Source organism: Candoia aspera, chromosome 2, assembly GCF_035149785.1.
Source record: "Candoia aspera isolate rCanAsp1 chromosome 2, rCanAsp1.hap2, whole genome shotgun sequence".
Classification (NCBI taxonomy): Eukaryota; Metazoa; Chordata; class Lepidosauria; order Squamata; family Boidae; genus Candoia; species Candoia aspera.
The window spans coordinates 145,161,438-145,178,160 of NC_086154.1; the positions used below are offsets into that span (position 1 = coordinate 145,161,438).

The following is a 16,723-nucleotide window of genomic DNA, read 5'->3' on the forward strand; positions in this document are numbered from 1 at the left end:
GCAATTTTTTAAATAGAGATCTGCCTAAAGAAGGTTGCTATGGAGCAGTATCATTTTTCATAAAAATCATAGTTTATTGGCAGCAGTATGCATTTCAGAATATTTGAAATGGCCAGAAAGAAGTACAGAAATAACTTTGCCCATAGAATAAGCCTCTATTTTTAACAAATTGTGCTTTACATAGAAAATAGATATGATGCTTGAAAAAGTGTGTACAAAAGTAGTTCAATTCCTACCTGTAGCAAAATGTAGTACCGGCACAATTATAATTATACTAGTTTCAACTACTAAAGCAGTGCCCCCAATAGCGCCATCCCATTGAGGCAAGTACTTCATCATCTTAGCAGAGTCAGCTTGACTGTCCAAAAGCCCCTCATGGCAGTAACTCTCAAGGAAATGACTGATGCTATGAAATGCTTGGTGGGAGTCTCGCAGCTGCAGTTCTTTCAACTACAAAACTGTAGTCATACTACAGAAAAGCAAAACAAAAAAGGTGACATTTACAAAGAAGCAAGATCTCCATATTCAAAACCAGAAGAACTTGCAGCTCAGCTGTAATACATGAATACATGTGTAAAGAAAGACACATTTCACTTTGAGAATGCTAAAACAAAATTGTGTAGCTCTGATCTGAATGGAACAAGGATCTGAGTCTGAGCTTTTAATTTTTGCTCACCTCTTTCTCAATGTCAGCAAGAGACTTGATGTGGAAATTTTTAAATAGAGAATGGGCCTAGAAAATAAAAGCAAAAGCAGTCATTTGCAATCAATCCATTTGTACTGTAATTTCTAGAAATTATTCCTATCAATATTGCCAGAACTAAAACTGATTTCTACACTAAGTAGATTCCATGGTCCTTCCAAATCCTACAATTCTTACTTTCCCCCAAACAGCTACAGGAAAACATGTTTTCTAATTAACAATATTCAATCTAATTGAATTAGGCAAGAGAAAGCCCACTGAATTCTTCTGGTAGGCTTTTTAATGGTAACTGAAAGCTATCAGTAACATACATCGCCCCACATTTTCCTCAGTACATTATCTGCATTTCCTCAACCAGTCAATTCTTTTTCATAGCTATAGCTATATAGATATATTTTAATAATACCAAACAATCTGTGCCAAGACCACTGCTACCATGCTGGCTGGGAATCTTGTGAGTAGTAGTTTCAAGTCAGTTGGAGAACGCCAGAACATTTATCAATCTGGAAATGGAACTCACAGACTATACTGTTGGGGCAAGGCGCTGTTTCCAGACATATCTGGAACACCTTCAAGCCACTTCTAGTTTGGAGATCTATTTCTGGATACTACTGAATCACTTCTGGAACAACATGTCCCAGAAACAGTATTTTTTGCAAAGTTTCATTTCCAGAATAATGAACTTTGCATAACGCTATAGATCTGTGTTCCTAGATAAATCTATCGTTTTCATCTATTTTTTTCCTTTACACTGAAAACATGACTGCAACAGAAAATACTTACAGTGGTACCACGAGTGACACTGTTCTCAAACTTGGGGTGCAGAGTAAAAGGGACCCCATCTATGGCTAAGAGGGAAACAAATACTCAGGTTGTTCAAATGGTTATGGCAAGCTGTTTAGTAAAAACCCAAGGGAAAAGTAACAATATTTTAAAGTAGATGATTATTTACAACAAGTCATCAAGGTGACACACAACAAATCATAATACTGTAGTAAAAGGTTAAAAAAAACATTTTTCATTAGGAAACAGTAAAAGGTTAAAAATAATGTTACATTAAATGCAACAAAATACTTGTAATTCAAACAGCCAGTTTAAAGAAACAACTTCATAGATTTTCTAAACCCAGGGAGGGAGCAACACAGAAGGCTCTTTCCCACATGTGGTACAAGAAGTTGGCCGCCAATGGTAGTGTTTTCAAGAGGACCGCTCAGCCAGAACTTACAAAATGTGATATAATTCACAGGAGGGATACCCTTTAAATAGTGCAAAACTTGATATACAAAATACAGGAAATTGCATCACTATCTGCAGGCTTATTTCAGTAATAGAATTCCAGGAAGCTGCAAAACAGGTCTGAACAGGACACCAAGAACACTTATAGGCCAAGAAAATAACTGACAACCAGTGTAGGTTTTTCCAATGCTCAACTAATGTATTATGCCCCACTAAGCAGCCAAGCTGCCACACTTAAAACTGACACTCTTCTATGATAAATTAGACTGCCTCAAGAAAGGCTGAGGCTGGCACGACTACTACTATTAGAAAAACCAGGAGCAATGCAAGATTAAAGAGCACTCCAGGGCAACAAACTTGATCTTTCAGAGAGTGTAACTGCTTCCAGAACATCCCAACTCCCATGTCAATGTATCACTCTGGTCTGGATTTAACTTTAGTTTGTTCACTTTCATCTAGTACCCTATTAAATTTGAACAACAGATGACGAGGCAGTATGGCTAAAGGCTCTAAGCACATTAAAAGCACCTCATTCCAAATCATTTTCCAGCAGCTTCATATACCAAATCATGTACATAAGCATGTACCATACCTATCATTTTCTGGTTCACATTTTAGGGGTGGTCCAGTGGCTTTCCAGAAATTAATATGAACTGGAAGCAGGACCGTGTTCCAGTTGAAACAGGCCTAGCTTAGGGCCAGATCACATCCTGAACACCAGAAAACCAGCTCAAAAATTAGTTCCTGGAAAACTGCAGACCACCCCCCTAGATGAGTGCAAACTAGAGGAACAACAGAATGCTCTGGAACATTCTGTGTCTAGAACAGTAGGTTTTACACATCCTTATTATTAACAGTAGGTTTTACAGGTCCTATAACCTAAAGCATCAAATAAAAATCTTGTGTGGCTTCAGAACAATAACCCCCAGCTGGTAATGGAACTGCTGTAGTAAGAGTGGCCAAATATCTCTTTCCAAGTGTTCTAGAAGGCTAGCCACCACCTCTGCCCCCTGAGTCCTATATCCTGGTTCCTGATGAACAGTATGATCCAGATATGTCAAAAGTTGCAAGGATTTCAATTTTGAAACTGCTTCCTCCTGTACCTAAGAAGAAACAACTCCCTCCTGCAAAGAGGTATTAATCATCTTTAACCATGGTATCAATTCTTCCCTGGCAGATGTAAACAAACAACTGGTCACCATATTAACTGTGCTATATATAACAAACATTCACATTCCACCTTACAACTACAGGACAAATCACACCAAGCTTCAAGAAAGAGCGAATATGCCCACTGGAGCACTGCTTGCAGTCCAGTTCTGTGTGTCTTTCTCCCATAAGAGCAAAGTGCGCTTCACCTCCTTGAATTGAAAGTATTTACCTGAAATACTACAGGCATTTGATGCATCATATATAGATTCATGTCTCTTAATGGTAGCTTGCCTTTTGGAACCGAATGGCTTTTCTGATGGAGGGTCTACACTGAAAGGATTAAAATGAAACACACAAGGTCTGTTAGTAGGTTATGAACTGTATTGTTTCAATGATTCCCAGAATCTCTGCTGGGATAGTATAGTGGACAGCTTCCATAGTATTTTTTCTGATATTTTGAAAATATCAGAAAATATATTTTTTCTGTCTTTGAAAATGCACAGATAGCAGAGATTTACAATACAGTGCTGCAGCACATCCAAGACAAACCTCTGCCCTTTTTAAAATACGAGAGTAACAATAATTTTAAATGTATCTAATTCTTCCTCCTCAGGGAGGTGAGAAGTGCACACTACAAAAACCAATTTAAAATAAATTAAAAACTTAATAAAAAGTGAGTGAAACGTAGTTGTAATGTAATTTTAAAAAGATAACATATATATTAACAGAATAATGCACTTTTGTTACTTGGGCAATCATAAAAGAGCCAGAATAATTATTGATTCCTGTTGTCTCTCCCTCCTTTTGTCACTCTCTAGGAGAAGAGTTTGTGTCCTTGCAATGTTGAGCCTCTTCTTTCCATGTAGGCTGTTCATGTGAATTAGGGCTGGGAAAACAGGTTCCTAAATCAGTGAAGGAGGAACTCTACTGGAGATACTTGCTTATTTCATGTGGGGCTAATGAGAGGATGGTGAAACTAACATAATGACACAACAGAACCAGAAGTCCTAAGCATATGTTAACGTGGGAGTAAGGGCCACTGAACATAATGGGACATGCTATGGAATAAGCAGGGATAAGCTTCTGTTTTTCTTGTAACCCAGCACAAAAACTTCTTATCAATCTGATTTGTACTGGATACAGAATGCTTTTGTGTATGTGCACAGGGATTAATTTTACAAATCAGATACTGTACTTTACAGGCAATTAATTTTAAACAGTGGTTATTAATTCATTTAATACTAGTTAATTGGGTTTTTTTTTTGTTCTGGCCAGTATGTATATATAAATTTACAAGTCATACACTCACATTTGTTTGGGAGGTTTTTTTTGGGGGGGGGAATTCTAGGATTAGTTTCAGCTGAAATTGTCAACCCCAAGTGATAGGGGCAGGGAAGCTCGATAGTGATCACATTTTAGCCTGCCTGCCTTCAGAAATGTCCCAAATTTAGGGCTCTCTCTATGATACTTTTTCCCCATATCTCATGCTAACCACTTCAGAGGCTCAGCACAAGAAGACAGGGTCCATCCCAGGAGATCAGGCATGCAAAGCCCTGAAGAAACTTGGAGCATTTCATGATCAAGATCCTGCTCCTCAGAGACAGGAAAATGGAAATGATGGCAAGGAGCACTTATCTGCTGCTACTTTTACACAGCCAGTAAATCTGAGCTTGTCCTTGCCTGCATCACAGGTATGGCATGAGGTATTTATTTATTTACTTATTCATTCATTCATTCAACTTATATAGCCACCCATCTCAAACCAGCTGGGTGGCTAACATTCATAAAAACAATTGAACAATTAAAACAGTGCAAAAAGCAATTAAATACAAGTAGCGGCCAGGAGATATTAAAATCTGTCGGTGTGAACACAACCAGGAACTGGAGCCATTCACATACTTAAGACCCCAGACCCAGACACATAGCCAGGTTGTGGCTGGCTTCAAGGCCTTCCAAAAAGCCAGTAGGGTCAGGGCAATCCTAATCTCAGCAGGGAGGATGTTCCAGAGGGCAGGCGCTACAGCAGAAAAGGGATGTCTCCTGGCCCCTGCCAGCCAACATTTCTTGGCTGACGACCTGGAACATGCCCATCCTGCTGGACTGGATTGGATGGGCAGAGACAACTGGGAAAAGACAGTCCCTAAGGTAACCCAGTCCCAAGCCATGAAGAGCTTAATTTTATTTATTTAATTTATATAGCCATCCATCTCAAACCAGTGACGCTGAGTGGCTAACGATAATAAAAAAATAAACAATAAAAACAATACAGAAAATTAAATATAAATACAGCCAAGAGATCTTAAAATTCGTTGGTGTCAGGACGACCATGAAACAAGGCCCTTTGCACACTCAGAGCCCCAGGTCCAGGCACAAAGCCATGTCTTCAAGGCCTTCCGAAAAGCCAAAAGGGTCGGGGCCATCCTAATCTGGAAGGATGTTCCAGACAGCTGGCGCCACAGCAGAAAAGGCATGTCTCCTGGTCCCCACCAGCCAACATTCCTTGGCTGATGGGACCCGGAGCATGCCCATCCTGCTGGACCAGATTGGATGGACAGAGACAACTGGGAAAAGGCAGTCCCTTATGTAATCCGATCCCAAGCCATGAAGGGCTTTAAAGGTGACAACCAGCACCTTGAATTGCAGCTGGAAACACAATGACAATGAATGCAGCCCATGAAGCAGTGGTGTTACATGTGCGGAATAGCCGAAACTATTTACAACCCAGGCAGCTGCATTCTTCCGAATGCTCTTCAAGGGCAGCCCCATGGAGAGTGCATCACAGTAGTCCAAAATTAATCAATCTCATGAATGACAGCTTAACTAACTTTTAACCTAGTACCCCATATAAAATTATCCTCAACTTTGTTAATAGGATATCTAGTTTCCCTCTGATGTTCTCCATTTTCCATAAACCTCATGTTTAATCTAATAATGAAACTAGATTCTGACTTGGACACTTCCAGAAATAGACAAAAAAAATAATAAAAAACACTGCTTTTTCTTCTAGTGTTCTGAGGTGCAATCATGACAACCCTAGGGAAGAGTCTTAATGTCATGAAATCTCTTCCCAACATTGCTTCTTAAGACCCAAGTTTCTGACTCTGCTATCTAGTCAGCCCTTTTACTGGCCTTTTTCTTTAGTCCTACAAACCTACTCAAGCTGCTTTTTGCCTGGTGACAGTTATCTTGCTTCATGTATAGGCTGAGTGAGACTTAGGAATAACACTACTGTTACATGACATAATGTTTTTGCAAACATTAGATATTTTACTAACATTTTGTACATATACAGTATGCTATTGAAAAAAAGGAAATTATGGCAGATCACACGCCACCGGAATGTACAGGATCTATTAAAACTTACTTTGCTGTCTCTAGTGAAAGCTGGTTCATTTCTAGACTGAAGCTCCTCGGCTTGGGAAGGGGTTTAGGCTTGAGTAGGTGTTCCTTTTTACACCAAAGGGCAAAACCACTTATTTCCCTAGTTGGGAGGAATACAAATAAAGCTTGTAAGTCTTTCAAAGCTGTGACAATGTGTGAGGGCAGAGGACATGGATAGCAGCACCTCACCCAACACGTATGTAATTTGGGACCACTCTGCTCTTGCTGCTTAGAATGATGTCACACACAGCTGTTTCTGCCGCACCCATTGGGATCAGCTTGACACACAGCCTCTTCTTCTTGGAGATGGAAGTTTCTAGAATAGGAGGCAGAAAAGCAAGGCTGCAGTCAAAGGACATTGGAACAACAGGCATCCTGCCTTCATAAGCAGGAAGATCACTGCTATGCATCCAAGACAAACCCAGGAACAAACTCAAACTCATCTTGTGATTGTACTCAGCTCCATTTCATGCAGAAAATCTGCATGTTATTCCATGAAGGCTAGTTTTAATCCACTTCTATTTTGTTTCCAAATATGTATATCAGTGCATCAGGTGCTCTATATTAAGATGGACAATCTTTTTGCAGCGGGGGGAATGCCTTTTTAAAGTGAACAATGGATTAAGGGTCCAGATGGTCTTGGAATTATAGTTTTGAATTAATTAGAAGAATTCTTTCCCTGGGAAATGGTATTTGGGGTTTTTTTTTAAGAGGAAATATGATAATGGGACTTTGAAGGTTTGACACTAGAGGGAGCTAGAGGATAATAAATTTGTCTTGTAATAAAGAATGAAGCAAAAAATTTTGATGGATATTTTTGAATACTGGTCTTTGAAATTACTTGATATATAGATTGTGTGTCAATGATGTTACAGAAGAAGAAAAATCTACACTGGATAAATCTGAAATTAATCTGAATGTGCATTTAAATGTGTCAAGCAATGGAGTACTGGATATACAAATGAAACCAGTGGCTGTTTTGTTGCTTAAAGCAGATGTACAATTACTAAACCAGAAAAGCAACTTGGATAACTTTCTCTTACTGGATGTACAAAAGAGTGTTAAAGTTTTCAAAGATTCTTGGGACAAAAAAAAAAAAAAGAACAGAAATCGATCAAGTTTAAAACAGAAAGTAAGTTATATCTGGTTTCCCTTACTGGACTTTTGCTGATAAAGAACAAATGACGAGGCTTTTGGATTTTGTTTTTTAGCCAAGAGATAAGTTATGGGTAAAGACAGTATATGTTATATTAAGAGATGGTGATAAGCTACTGACATTATTTTTACTTGCTGGGATGAAAGGGGAAGTTACTTCTTTTTCTTTTTTTCTTTTTTTCTTTTTCTGGGTTTTTTTTTTTGGTATTCTTATAATTTTTGTAGTATTAGTTTTTATTCTATTTGTAATTCTTAATAAAATTATTTGAAAAAAAAATTAACAATATCCTGCAAAGGTCATGAGAGCACAGCAGGAAGATGTTTTGGCTTATTTTCTGATGGATTCAGTAAAATAGATACCTTAAAACCAGATGTTTCTTACTTAAAATGAATCCTGAAAAATTATCCTGTCAAATACTGGTCTTTTGTTGCCAAAAGTGTGTTTATGGTCTACTGTTGCCAAAAGTGTGTTTATGGGTGTGCTAATGGCCACCCAAAAAGGTCCTGGAAGCCTGCCCTTAATAAAAATGGCAAACTACTTGAAAATGTACTCACTGATATAAGCTTCCAATGTAGAATATTTGAAACACAAATTATTTCCACATGCTGCACATATAAGTCTCTTTAATGACACAGACCAGCCAAATCTATTATAAAATGCTATACGTATGCAAGGTGCACATATGCGTGTATGTGCTCATGCATACACAAATATAAAAACAGACTTTCTACCTTTGAAGGCTCAAGGGCTCTTCCAACTGACTCTAAGGAAACAATCCAGAAATACATAGAACAAAATGGGTCTAGATATGGACTAGCAAACCTCAACTTCAAACACTATAGGATTTAGCATGTGCTTTATAAAATAATAGCCCTATATTAATAATTCTCCATCAATTATATTTTGAATATTTGAATAAGAATTTTTTGCTGTGAGTCACTATAGAGAAATTTCAACTATACATAGTAAGCTTATATATTTAATTTCCTATTTTTTTCCTATTAAGTTAACTTATTTAATTGCAGATGTGTCTGTGTGTTATATTCAATCAGCATATGAAATACAATTTTCTGTATTTTTTTCTTTTTGCATACAAAATAAAACACTTTAAAACAAGAATGAATGAATGAATGAATGAATGAATGAATATATATAAATATAAATATAAATATAAATATAAATATAAATATAAATATAAATATAAATATAAATATAAATATAAATATAAATATAAATATATATTCCATTCAATCATGTCCAATTCTTGGAGACTGCCTGGTCAAGTCCCTGCAGTTATCTTGGCAAGATGTTCGGAAGCAGTTTGCCCTGCCTCCTTCCTAGGCCTGTGAGAGGGAGACTGAACTGGCCCAAGGTCACCCAGCTGGCTTTGTGCCCAAGGCAGGACTAGAACTCACAGTCTCCCGGTTTCTAGCCTGGTGCCTTAACTACGACACCAAACTGGCTCTCTCTCTCTCAAAAAATAAAAACAGGTAAAGAGTTATTGTTTGTCACAATAATAAAGTTTGACAGTTTGTTCCAGTCACAAATTTAGGTAGTAAATAGATTTGGGCCTCATATTCATTTGAAGCGTTCACCACTACAAGAAAGCAGAACAAACAAAACAAAACCCAGTGGCCATACAAAACGTTGCTATATCACAGCAACTGAAGAGCAGAAGAGGAAGAAAATTGAATTCATGACCACTCATAATTGGATCAAACAGAACTATGTACAAACAGATGGGGCACCTCTCACTTTAGAGAACAGAAGCATTATAACAAGCATGGCACTTACAGCATCTTTCATTAGCTAATAGAAATAAATCCTATTAGAAACTCTGTTATTTGTGTGTTATGTTCATTTTAAATTTACTTTTTCGGACCTCAGTCATGATCTTCCATGTTTATAATAGTCAAAATTATAACATGTGATTTTGAGTAGTTAGTTCTACAGGTTAGTTGTTATGACTGCGCATGGCTCTGCCCTAAGTTACATGCCACTGTTTAGGAGAAGACATATTAGACTGTTATAGCAAGTTTAGAACAAACCAGAATAAATGAGTCAAATAGCCAGGCAGACTCACTTGGATCCAGAAATTCTTTAGCATAGGTATATCCAGAAGGTAGTGGTGATTTCTCACTCAGGATCATCACATCATATAATACATCTCCAGTTGGATTCTGAAAAGAAGCAGATTCCATAATAGTCACCAGCTACACTGCCTACCCCTAGCCTATCTCAATCTCAACCTAGCAGCCTTCTTACCGAACTGTTTATAGATAAAGTAAAGCAGAGGTAATAGCCATATTTCTGTGAAAATCCCTTTCCAAAGTTAGCAGGTGCTCCTTCCACAGTTGTTGTGATCTAAGAAGAACGAGAGAGAGACTTTTATGAAACAAGGCAAAAAAACACTAGCAAGGATCTTTCCAATCCTGCCTGGGGATACAAGAGACTGAACCTGGGTCCTCTTGCACACAGAGTATGTAACCTACCAGTGATTTATGGTATGTTGACACGTCCCCAACTTCACAGATAGAAGTATTCTAAACAAACAATTCTCTTCCGAGTGTACAGAATATAGCAGTAAGTTTTGGAAACTTTGGGGCTGAGCTACAACAGTTGAAGAAAATGTAGCAAAACAATAGCAAGTATGTGTCTAAGCTTTTAGTTTAGGTTTAGAGGAACAGATTACTGTAATCTCATACAGATTTCCTCTGAAGATATTTTTAATGTTTGATGACACTAGAAAGGCTTGGTTTGTTAGATAAAAGGCATATGCACTCATACACATGTAAAGGGATGAAACAAATTCTGCAAGTTAATTAGGCCCCATGTCATTCATTGTTTAAAAAAATATCCAGGAATTCGCCAATTAATCAGAGGCTCTGTGTTAAACAGCACAACATTAGCAGATGGTAAAGCATGAAAAGAGCAAGCAGGACAGAGCAGGTAGCTAGCCAAAAACCCTGGTATCCTGGGACACACTGAGGACATCAGGAAGTAGTGAAGTGGGGAAGAAACAAATTACTTTTTTTTGTTGTTTATTCGTTTAGTCGCTTCCGACTCTTCGTGACTTCATGGACCAGCCCACGCCAGAGCTTCCTGTCGGTCGTCAACACTCCCAGCTCCCCCAGGGACGAGTCCGTCACCTCTAGAATATCATCCATCCATCTTGCCCTTGGTCGGCCCCTCTTCCTTTTGCCTTCCACTCTCCCTAGCATCAGCATCTTCTCCGGGGTGTCCTGTCTTCTCATTATGTGGCCAAAGTATTTCAGTTTTGCCTTTAATATCATTCCCTCAAGTGAGCAGTCTGGCTTTATTTCCTGGAGGATGGACTGGTTGGATCTTCTTGCAGTCCAAGGCACTCTCAGAATTTTCCTCCAACACCACAGTTCAAAAGCATCGATCTTCCTTCGCTCAGCCTTCCTTATGGTCCAGCTCTCGCAGCCATATGTTACTACGGGGAACACCATTGCTTTAACTATGCGGACCTTTGTTGTCAGTGTGATGTCTCTGCTCTTAACTATTTTATCGAGATTTGTCATTGCTCTTCTCCCAAGGATTAAGCGTCTTCTGATTTCCTGACTGCAGTCAGCATCTGCAGTAATCTTTGCACCTAGGAATACAAAGTCTTTCACTGCTTCTACATTTTCTCCCTCTATTTGCCAGTTATCAATCAAGCTGGTTGCCATAATCTTGGTTTTTTTGAGGTTTAGCTGCAAGCCAGCTTTTGCACTTTCTTCTTTCACCTTCATCATAAGGCTCCTCAGTTCCTCTTCACTTTCAGCCATCAAAGTGGTATCATCTGCATATCTGAGATTGTTAATGTTTCTTCCAGAGATTTTAACTCCAGCCTTGGATTCCTCAAGGCCAGCTTGTCGCATGATGTGTTCTGCATACAAGTTGAATAGGTAGGGTGAGAGGATACAGCCCTGCCGTACTCCTTTCCCAATCTTAAACCAGTCTGTTGTTCCGTGGTCTGTTCTTACTGTTGCTACTTGGTCGTTATACAGATTCTTCAGGAGGCATACAAGATGACTTGGTATCCCCATACCACTAAGAACTTGCCACAATTTGTTATGGTCCACACAGTCAAAGGCTTTAGAATAGTCAATAAAACAGAAATAGATGTTTTTCTGAAACTCCCTGGCTTTTTCCATTATCCAGCGGATATTGGCAATTTGGTCTCTAGTTCCTCTGCCTTTTCTAAACCCAGCTTGTACATCTGGCAATTCTCGCTCCATGAATTGCTGAAGTCTACCTTGCAGGATCTTGAGCATTACCTTACTGGCATGTGAAATGAGTGCCACTGTTCGATAGTTTGAACATTCTTTAGTGTTTCCCTTTTTTGGTATGGGGATATAAGTTGATTTTTTCCAGTCTGATGGCCATTCTTGTGTTTTCCAAATTTGCTGGCATATAGCATGCATTACCTTGACAGCATCATCTTGCAAGATTTTGAACAGTTCAGCTGGGATGCCGTCGTCTCCTGTTGCCTTGTTATTAGCAATGCTTCTTAAGGCCCACTCAACCTCACTCTTCAGGATGTCTGGCTCTAGCTCACCGACCACACCGTCAAAGCTATCCCCGATATTGTTATCCTTCCTATACAGGTCTTCTGTATATTCTTGCCACCTTTTCTTGATCTCTTCTGCTTCTGTTAGGTCCTTGCCATCTTTGTTTTTGATCATACCCATTTTGGCCTGGAATTTACCTCCAATGTTTCTAATTTTCTGGAAGAGGTCTCTTGTCCTTCCTATTCTATTGTCTTCTTCCACTTCCGCGCATTGCTTGTTTAAAAATAATTCCTTACCTCTTCTGGCTAACCTCTGGAATTTTGCATTTGATTGGGCATATCTCCCCCTATCACTGTTGCCTTTTGCTTTCCTTCTTTCTTGGGCTACTTCTAGTGTCTCAGCAGACAGCCATTTTGCCTTCTTGGTTTTCTCTTTCTTTGGGATGTATTTTGTTGCCGCCTCCTGAACAATGCTGCCAACTTCTGTCCAGAGTTCTTCCGGGATCCTATCTACTAAGTCCAGTCCCTTAAATCTATTCTTCACCTCCACTGCATATTCCTGAGGAATATTAGTGAGCTCATATCTAGCTGATCTGTGGGTCTTCCCTAATCTCTTTAGTCTGATCCTAAATTGTGCAAGAAGAAGTTCGTGATCTGAACTACAGTCAGCTCCAGGCCTTGTTTTTACCGACTGTACAGATGTCCGCCACCTTTGGCTGCAAAGGATGTAGTCAATCTGATTTCGGTGTTGTCCATCTGGTGAAGTCCATGTATAAAGCCGTCTCTTAGGTTGTTGGAAGAGAGTGTTTGTTATGCAGAGTGAATTGTCTTGGCAAAATTCTATCAGCCTGTGTCCTGCTTCGTTTTGTTCTCCCAGGCCATACTTACCTGTAATTCCAGGTGTCATTTGACTGCCCACCTTAGCATTCCAGTCTCCTGTGATGAAAATAACATCTCTTTTAGGCGTGTTGTCCAGTAGGTGCTGCAGATCCTCATAGAACTGCTCTACTTCAGCTTCTTCAGCATTTGTGGTTGGGGCGTATATTTGGATCACTGTGATGTTAGATGGCTTGCCCTGAATTCGAATTGAGATCATTCTGTCGTTTTTGGGGTTGTATCCAAGCACTGCTTTAGCCACTTTACTATTAATTATGAAGGCTACTCCATTTCTTCTGTGGTCCTCTTGTCCACAGTAGTAGATCTGGTGGTCATTTGATGTGAAGTGGCCCATTCCAGTCCATTTCAGTTCACTGACGCCCAGAATGTCTATCTTTAATCTTGACATCTCACCAATAACCACATCCAATTTGCCCTGGCTCATAGATCTTACATTCCAGGTTCCGATGGTGTGTTGATCCTTAGAACATTGGATTCGCCGTTCACCACCAGCACCGTCGGCCGCTAGCCGTCCTTTCGGCTTTGAGCTAGCTGCGTCATCACGTCTGGGCCTAGTTGAGCTCATCCTCTGTTCCTCCCCAGTAGCATTTTGACCATCTTCCGACCTGGGGGTCTCATCTTCCGATGGTATACCGACATATCTCTGGTTGTACTGATCCATTTAGTTTTCACGGCAAGAATACCGAGGTGGGTTGCCATTACCTTCCCCAGGGATCGCATTTAGTCTGACCTCTCTGTCATGACCTTCCCGTCTTGGGTGGCCCTTCACGGTTTAGCTCATGGCATCATTGAGGTGCTCAAGCTCCAGCACCACGACAAGGTAACGATCCTTTGCTGAAGACAAATTACTTAGTCAGGATTAAATACAGCCAAACCAGTTTGGAACTTGGGGTAGCAGTATTATCATGCCTATGGAGGCTGGTGACTAACAAAACACCAGACATGATTCCTCACCAATTCATCATCACAAATGGTTTGAAATAAATACTCTCTATAGCAATTCAGGGATTAGATCTCTCCTAGTTCTCCTAGAATTTGTTCCTGACTGCCACCACTCAGCTACATTGCCAAGACCGACTGTTGCCTCTCACAGCTAAGCCTGTTCAGTAATAACTTTTACCATTTATAGGATTTCCTTTTTTAATAGCAGGATAGTCAGGAGTAGACTTATTAATTAAAAATCCAACACATAGTTTTCAGCAATAAATGGATTTTACTGAACATATAGAGATGACAATTGAGATATTGATTTATCCCACTCAAAACAATATCCTAATGCAAAAAATTATAATAGGTGCTTTAAAATGTTTTAAAACCTGCAACAAAGCTTTAATTTTCCTCCTTAATTTGCTTATTCTTCAGACTTCTTTGGTGAAACTCCTAACCTCCTAATTATCCCAGCTTTCCCTTCATTTTTTTGTTCTAAAATTAGTCCTTAATTTTTTTAACCCTTTTGTTTTCACCATCAATCTTTCTCAATTTTTCCTCTCTGCCACTTCCCAACTGACTCCAACTCCTAAAATTATTTGAGGGATCACCTCTCCCCAGTGAAATCTATCCATCCCATCAGTTCCAGTAGGAGAGGCAGCTAGGGAGTTTCACCTGGCAGGTCCCAGGAGGGAAGCCTTTTCTGCTGTATCACTGCCCTGTGGAACATCATTCCCTCAAGTTGAGGCTGGCTCAATCCTGTTGGCCTTCCAGAAGGCCCTCAAAGCATGGTTTTGTCAACAAGCTTGGGAATCCCATGGTAGAGTGGAGCCCATCAGATGGTTATATGATTATTAACTGATGCACTCTCTATATGCTTCTGCCATTTTGTCTTTTTGTTTTTTATTTTAAGTTGTGGTTTTATTGGTTTTTATGTATTTTGTTGTTATGTATTTTGTTTTATGTACACCAGCCAGAGTCATTATGTGAGATGGGTGGCTATACAAATATGATAAATAAGTATTTCCAGTCATTTATCAAAGGTATCACCCTTTCTTGTTTCCAATAGCAAAGCTTTAACTAATTGTTAGAGATCAACTGTTTGAAGGTTAGTAGTATAATCGCAGCAATTCTCACAAAAGCCCGACAAAATAGGGCATTCCTATTATCCTGTTTTGGAGATGGAAATATAGAGCAGAGGACTGCTTGGCTAGAACAATACTTCCAACTTTATAGGTAAGATACAAACTGGGGTATTTCCTATGTCACACTAACACCCATCTCTGTTACAATAGCATTCCCAACCTCATTTACCTGCCTTATAGAATAGTATTTTCAAGTGGCCTACTTGTGCAAGGAAGACATACTCCTATATTGACACAAATACACAAGTGCTTTTTATAACATGTCCATAATTTTAACCCTGTCAAAACTATTTTGCCCAGCAATTTAAATAACATAGGGAAGAGCACTGACATGTGACACCCCAGCCTGAAGCATCCAAGGACTCATGAGAACTGACTGGAGCCATCCTCTCAGGCAACAGCAGAACCACTCCAACACCCAGCTCTTGCAGATGGTCCAGAAGGTATCAAAAGCCACTAAAATGTCTAGCAGGACCAAGAGGGAACCTTGCTATGGCAAAGGTAACTAAAGCAACCAAGGCCATTTCTGTACCAGAGTCAGTCTGAATCTTGACTAATAGGGATCCAGCCATCTCCACCAATCACAGGAAGTGGTTTATTATCTAGCTTTATTCATCGGGGAGGGGGGTTACACAAACTTATCATTTCAGGGGGACACGTTATCGCAAAGTTTGAGAAGCGCTGCTGTAAAACGATAACGCTCAACATATTACATACTTCGTTGCTTCAAAAAGGGACACCCAACCAGCATTTGCTCAAGGGCGCTTTTCCTTTTATCTATCGAACAGTAATAAAAAAAAACGTGTTTCTGGCTGTGGAAATCTCCAGTCAGGCTTCCGACTTCTCTTAAAAAAAAAAAAGTCTGCCTCCCCGCCCGACAGTCATTTTTAAGGAAAGGGAAAAACGTAAGCCAGGGCGGTGGGAAGGTTCAGCAGAGGAAGTCGGTTGGTCGGACTAGCTCCCTACCTTCCAGCTCCTCTCTTAAAGGAAAAAAGATCGCGAGCCTCGCCCTCAATCTCCCGGCCGTGAAGAGAGGGAAGAGGTCTCCCCCAGAGACGGGGCGCTACAAAGGAAGGAGACGTGACTGCTTTTCTCACCGGAATCCAGCTAGCAACCGGCACATTAGACGAAGTCCAGCCTAGACCGGTGAGCGGAACGATCATACCAGCTCTAGGACGGTTCAACCGTCTTCGGATTCAGGAAGCCGTTAAAATACGTTAACAAAACGGACACGAAGAGAAACGGCCGCGAGAGGCGAACAGAACGAAAGCGAGAAAAACCACCCGGAGACCTCTGAGCTTTTCAGCCCGCCCCCTAGAACAGACGTTAGGCTCCTCACTTCTAATGGAGACTGCTCTGATTGGCGGGCCTCTTCTGCACGAGCATCCAATTAAATATCGTGCTTGCTTGCTTGCTGTCGTCAGAATACCGGGATAACGCTGCGCGCCCGCGCCGTGTAAGAGAGCGGCGGCCCTTTTTGTCCTGTTACGTTGCTCTTTACAAATTCTCCCTTGAGTTAGGAAGTGCTAGTTAAAGGGGCGGTTTGAGGAGAAGAATGAAAGCACAAACTCGGAAGCCGAAATCTGTAACCTTACTGAGATATCAAATGC

The 16,723-nt window shown here is 40.0% G+C and overlaps 1 protein-coding gene across 1 annotated transcript; it reads right to left on the reverse strand.

The window, feature by feature from the left end:
• Positions 1–50: 50 nt before the first annotated feature.
• MVB12A (multivesicular body subunit 12A) lies at positions 51–16,349 on the reverse strand. The gene is made up of 9 exons (XM_063294001.1): positions 16,211–16,349; positions 9,894–9,992; positions 9,712–9,808; positions 6,662–6,788; positions 6,456–6,572; positions 3,321–3,421; positions 1,487–1,551; positions 677–733; positions 51–469 (listed from the first exon to the last, which is right to left on the reverse strand). The coding sequence occupies exons 1-9, from the start codon at positions 16,274–16,276 to the stop codon at positions 407–409; spliced, it is 792 nt and encodes a 263-aa protein (XP_063150071.1). The 5' UTR covers positions 16,277–16,349; the 3' UTR covers positions 51–406.
• Positions 16,350–16,723: the final 374 nt, after the last annotated feature.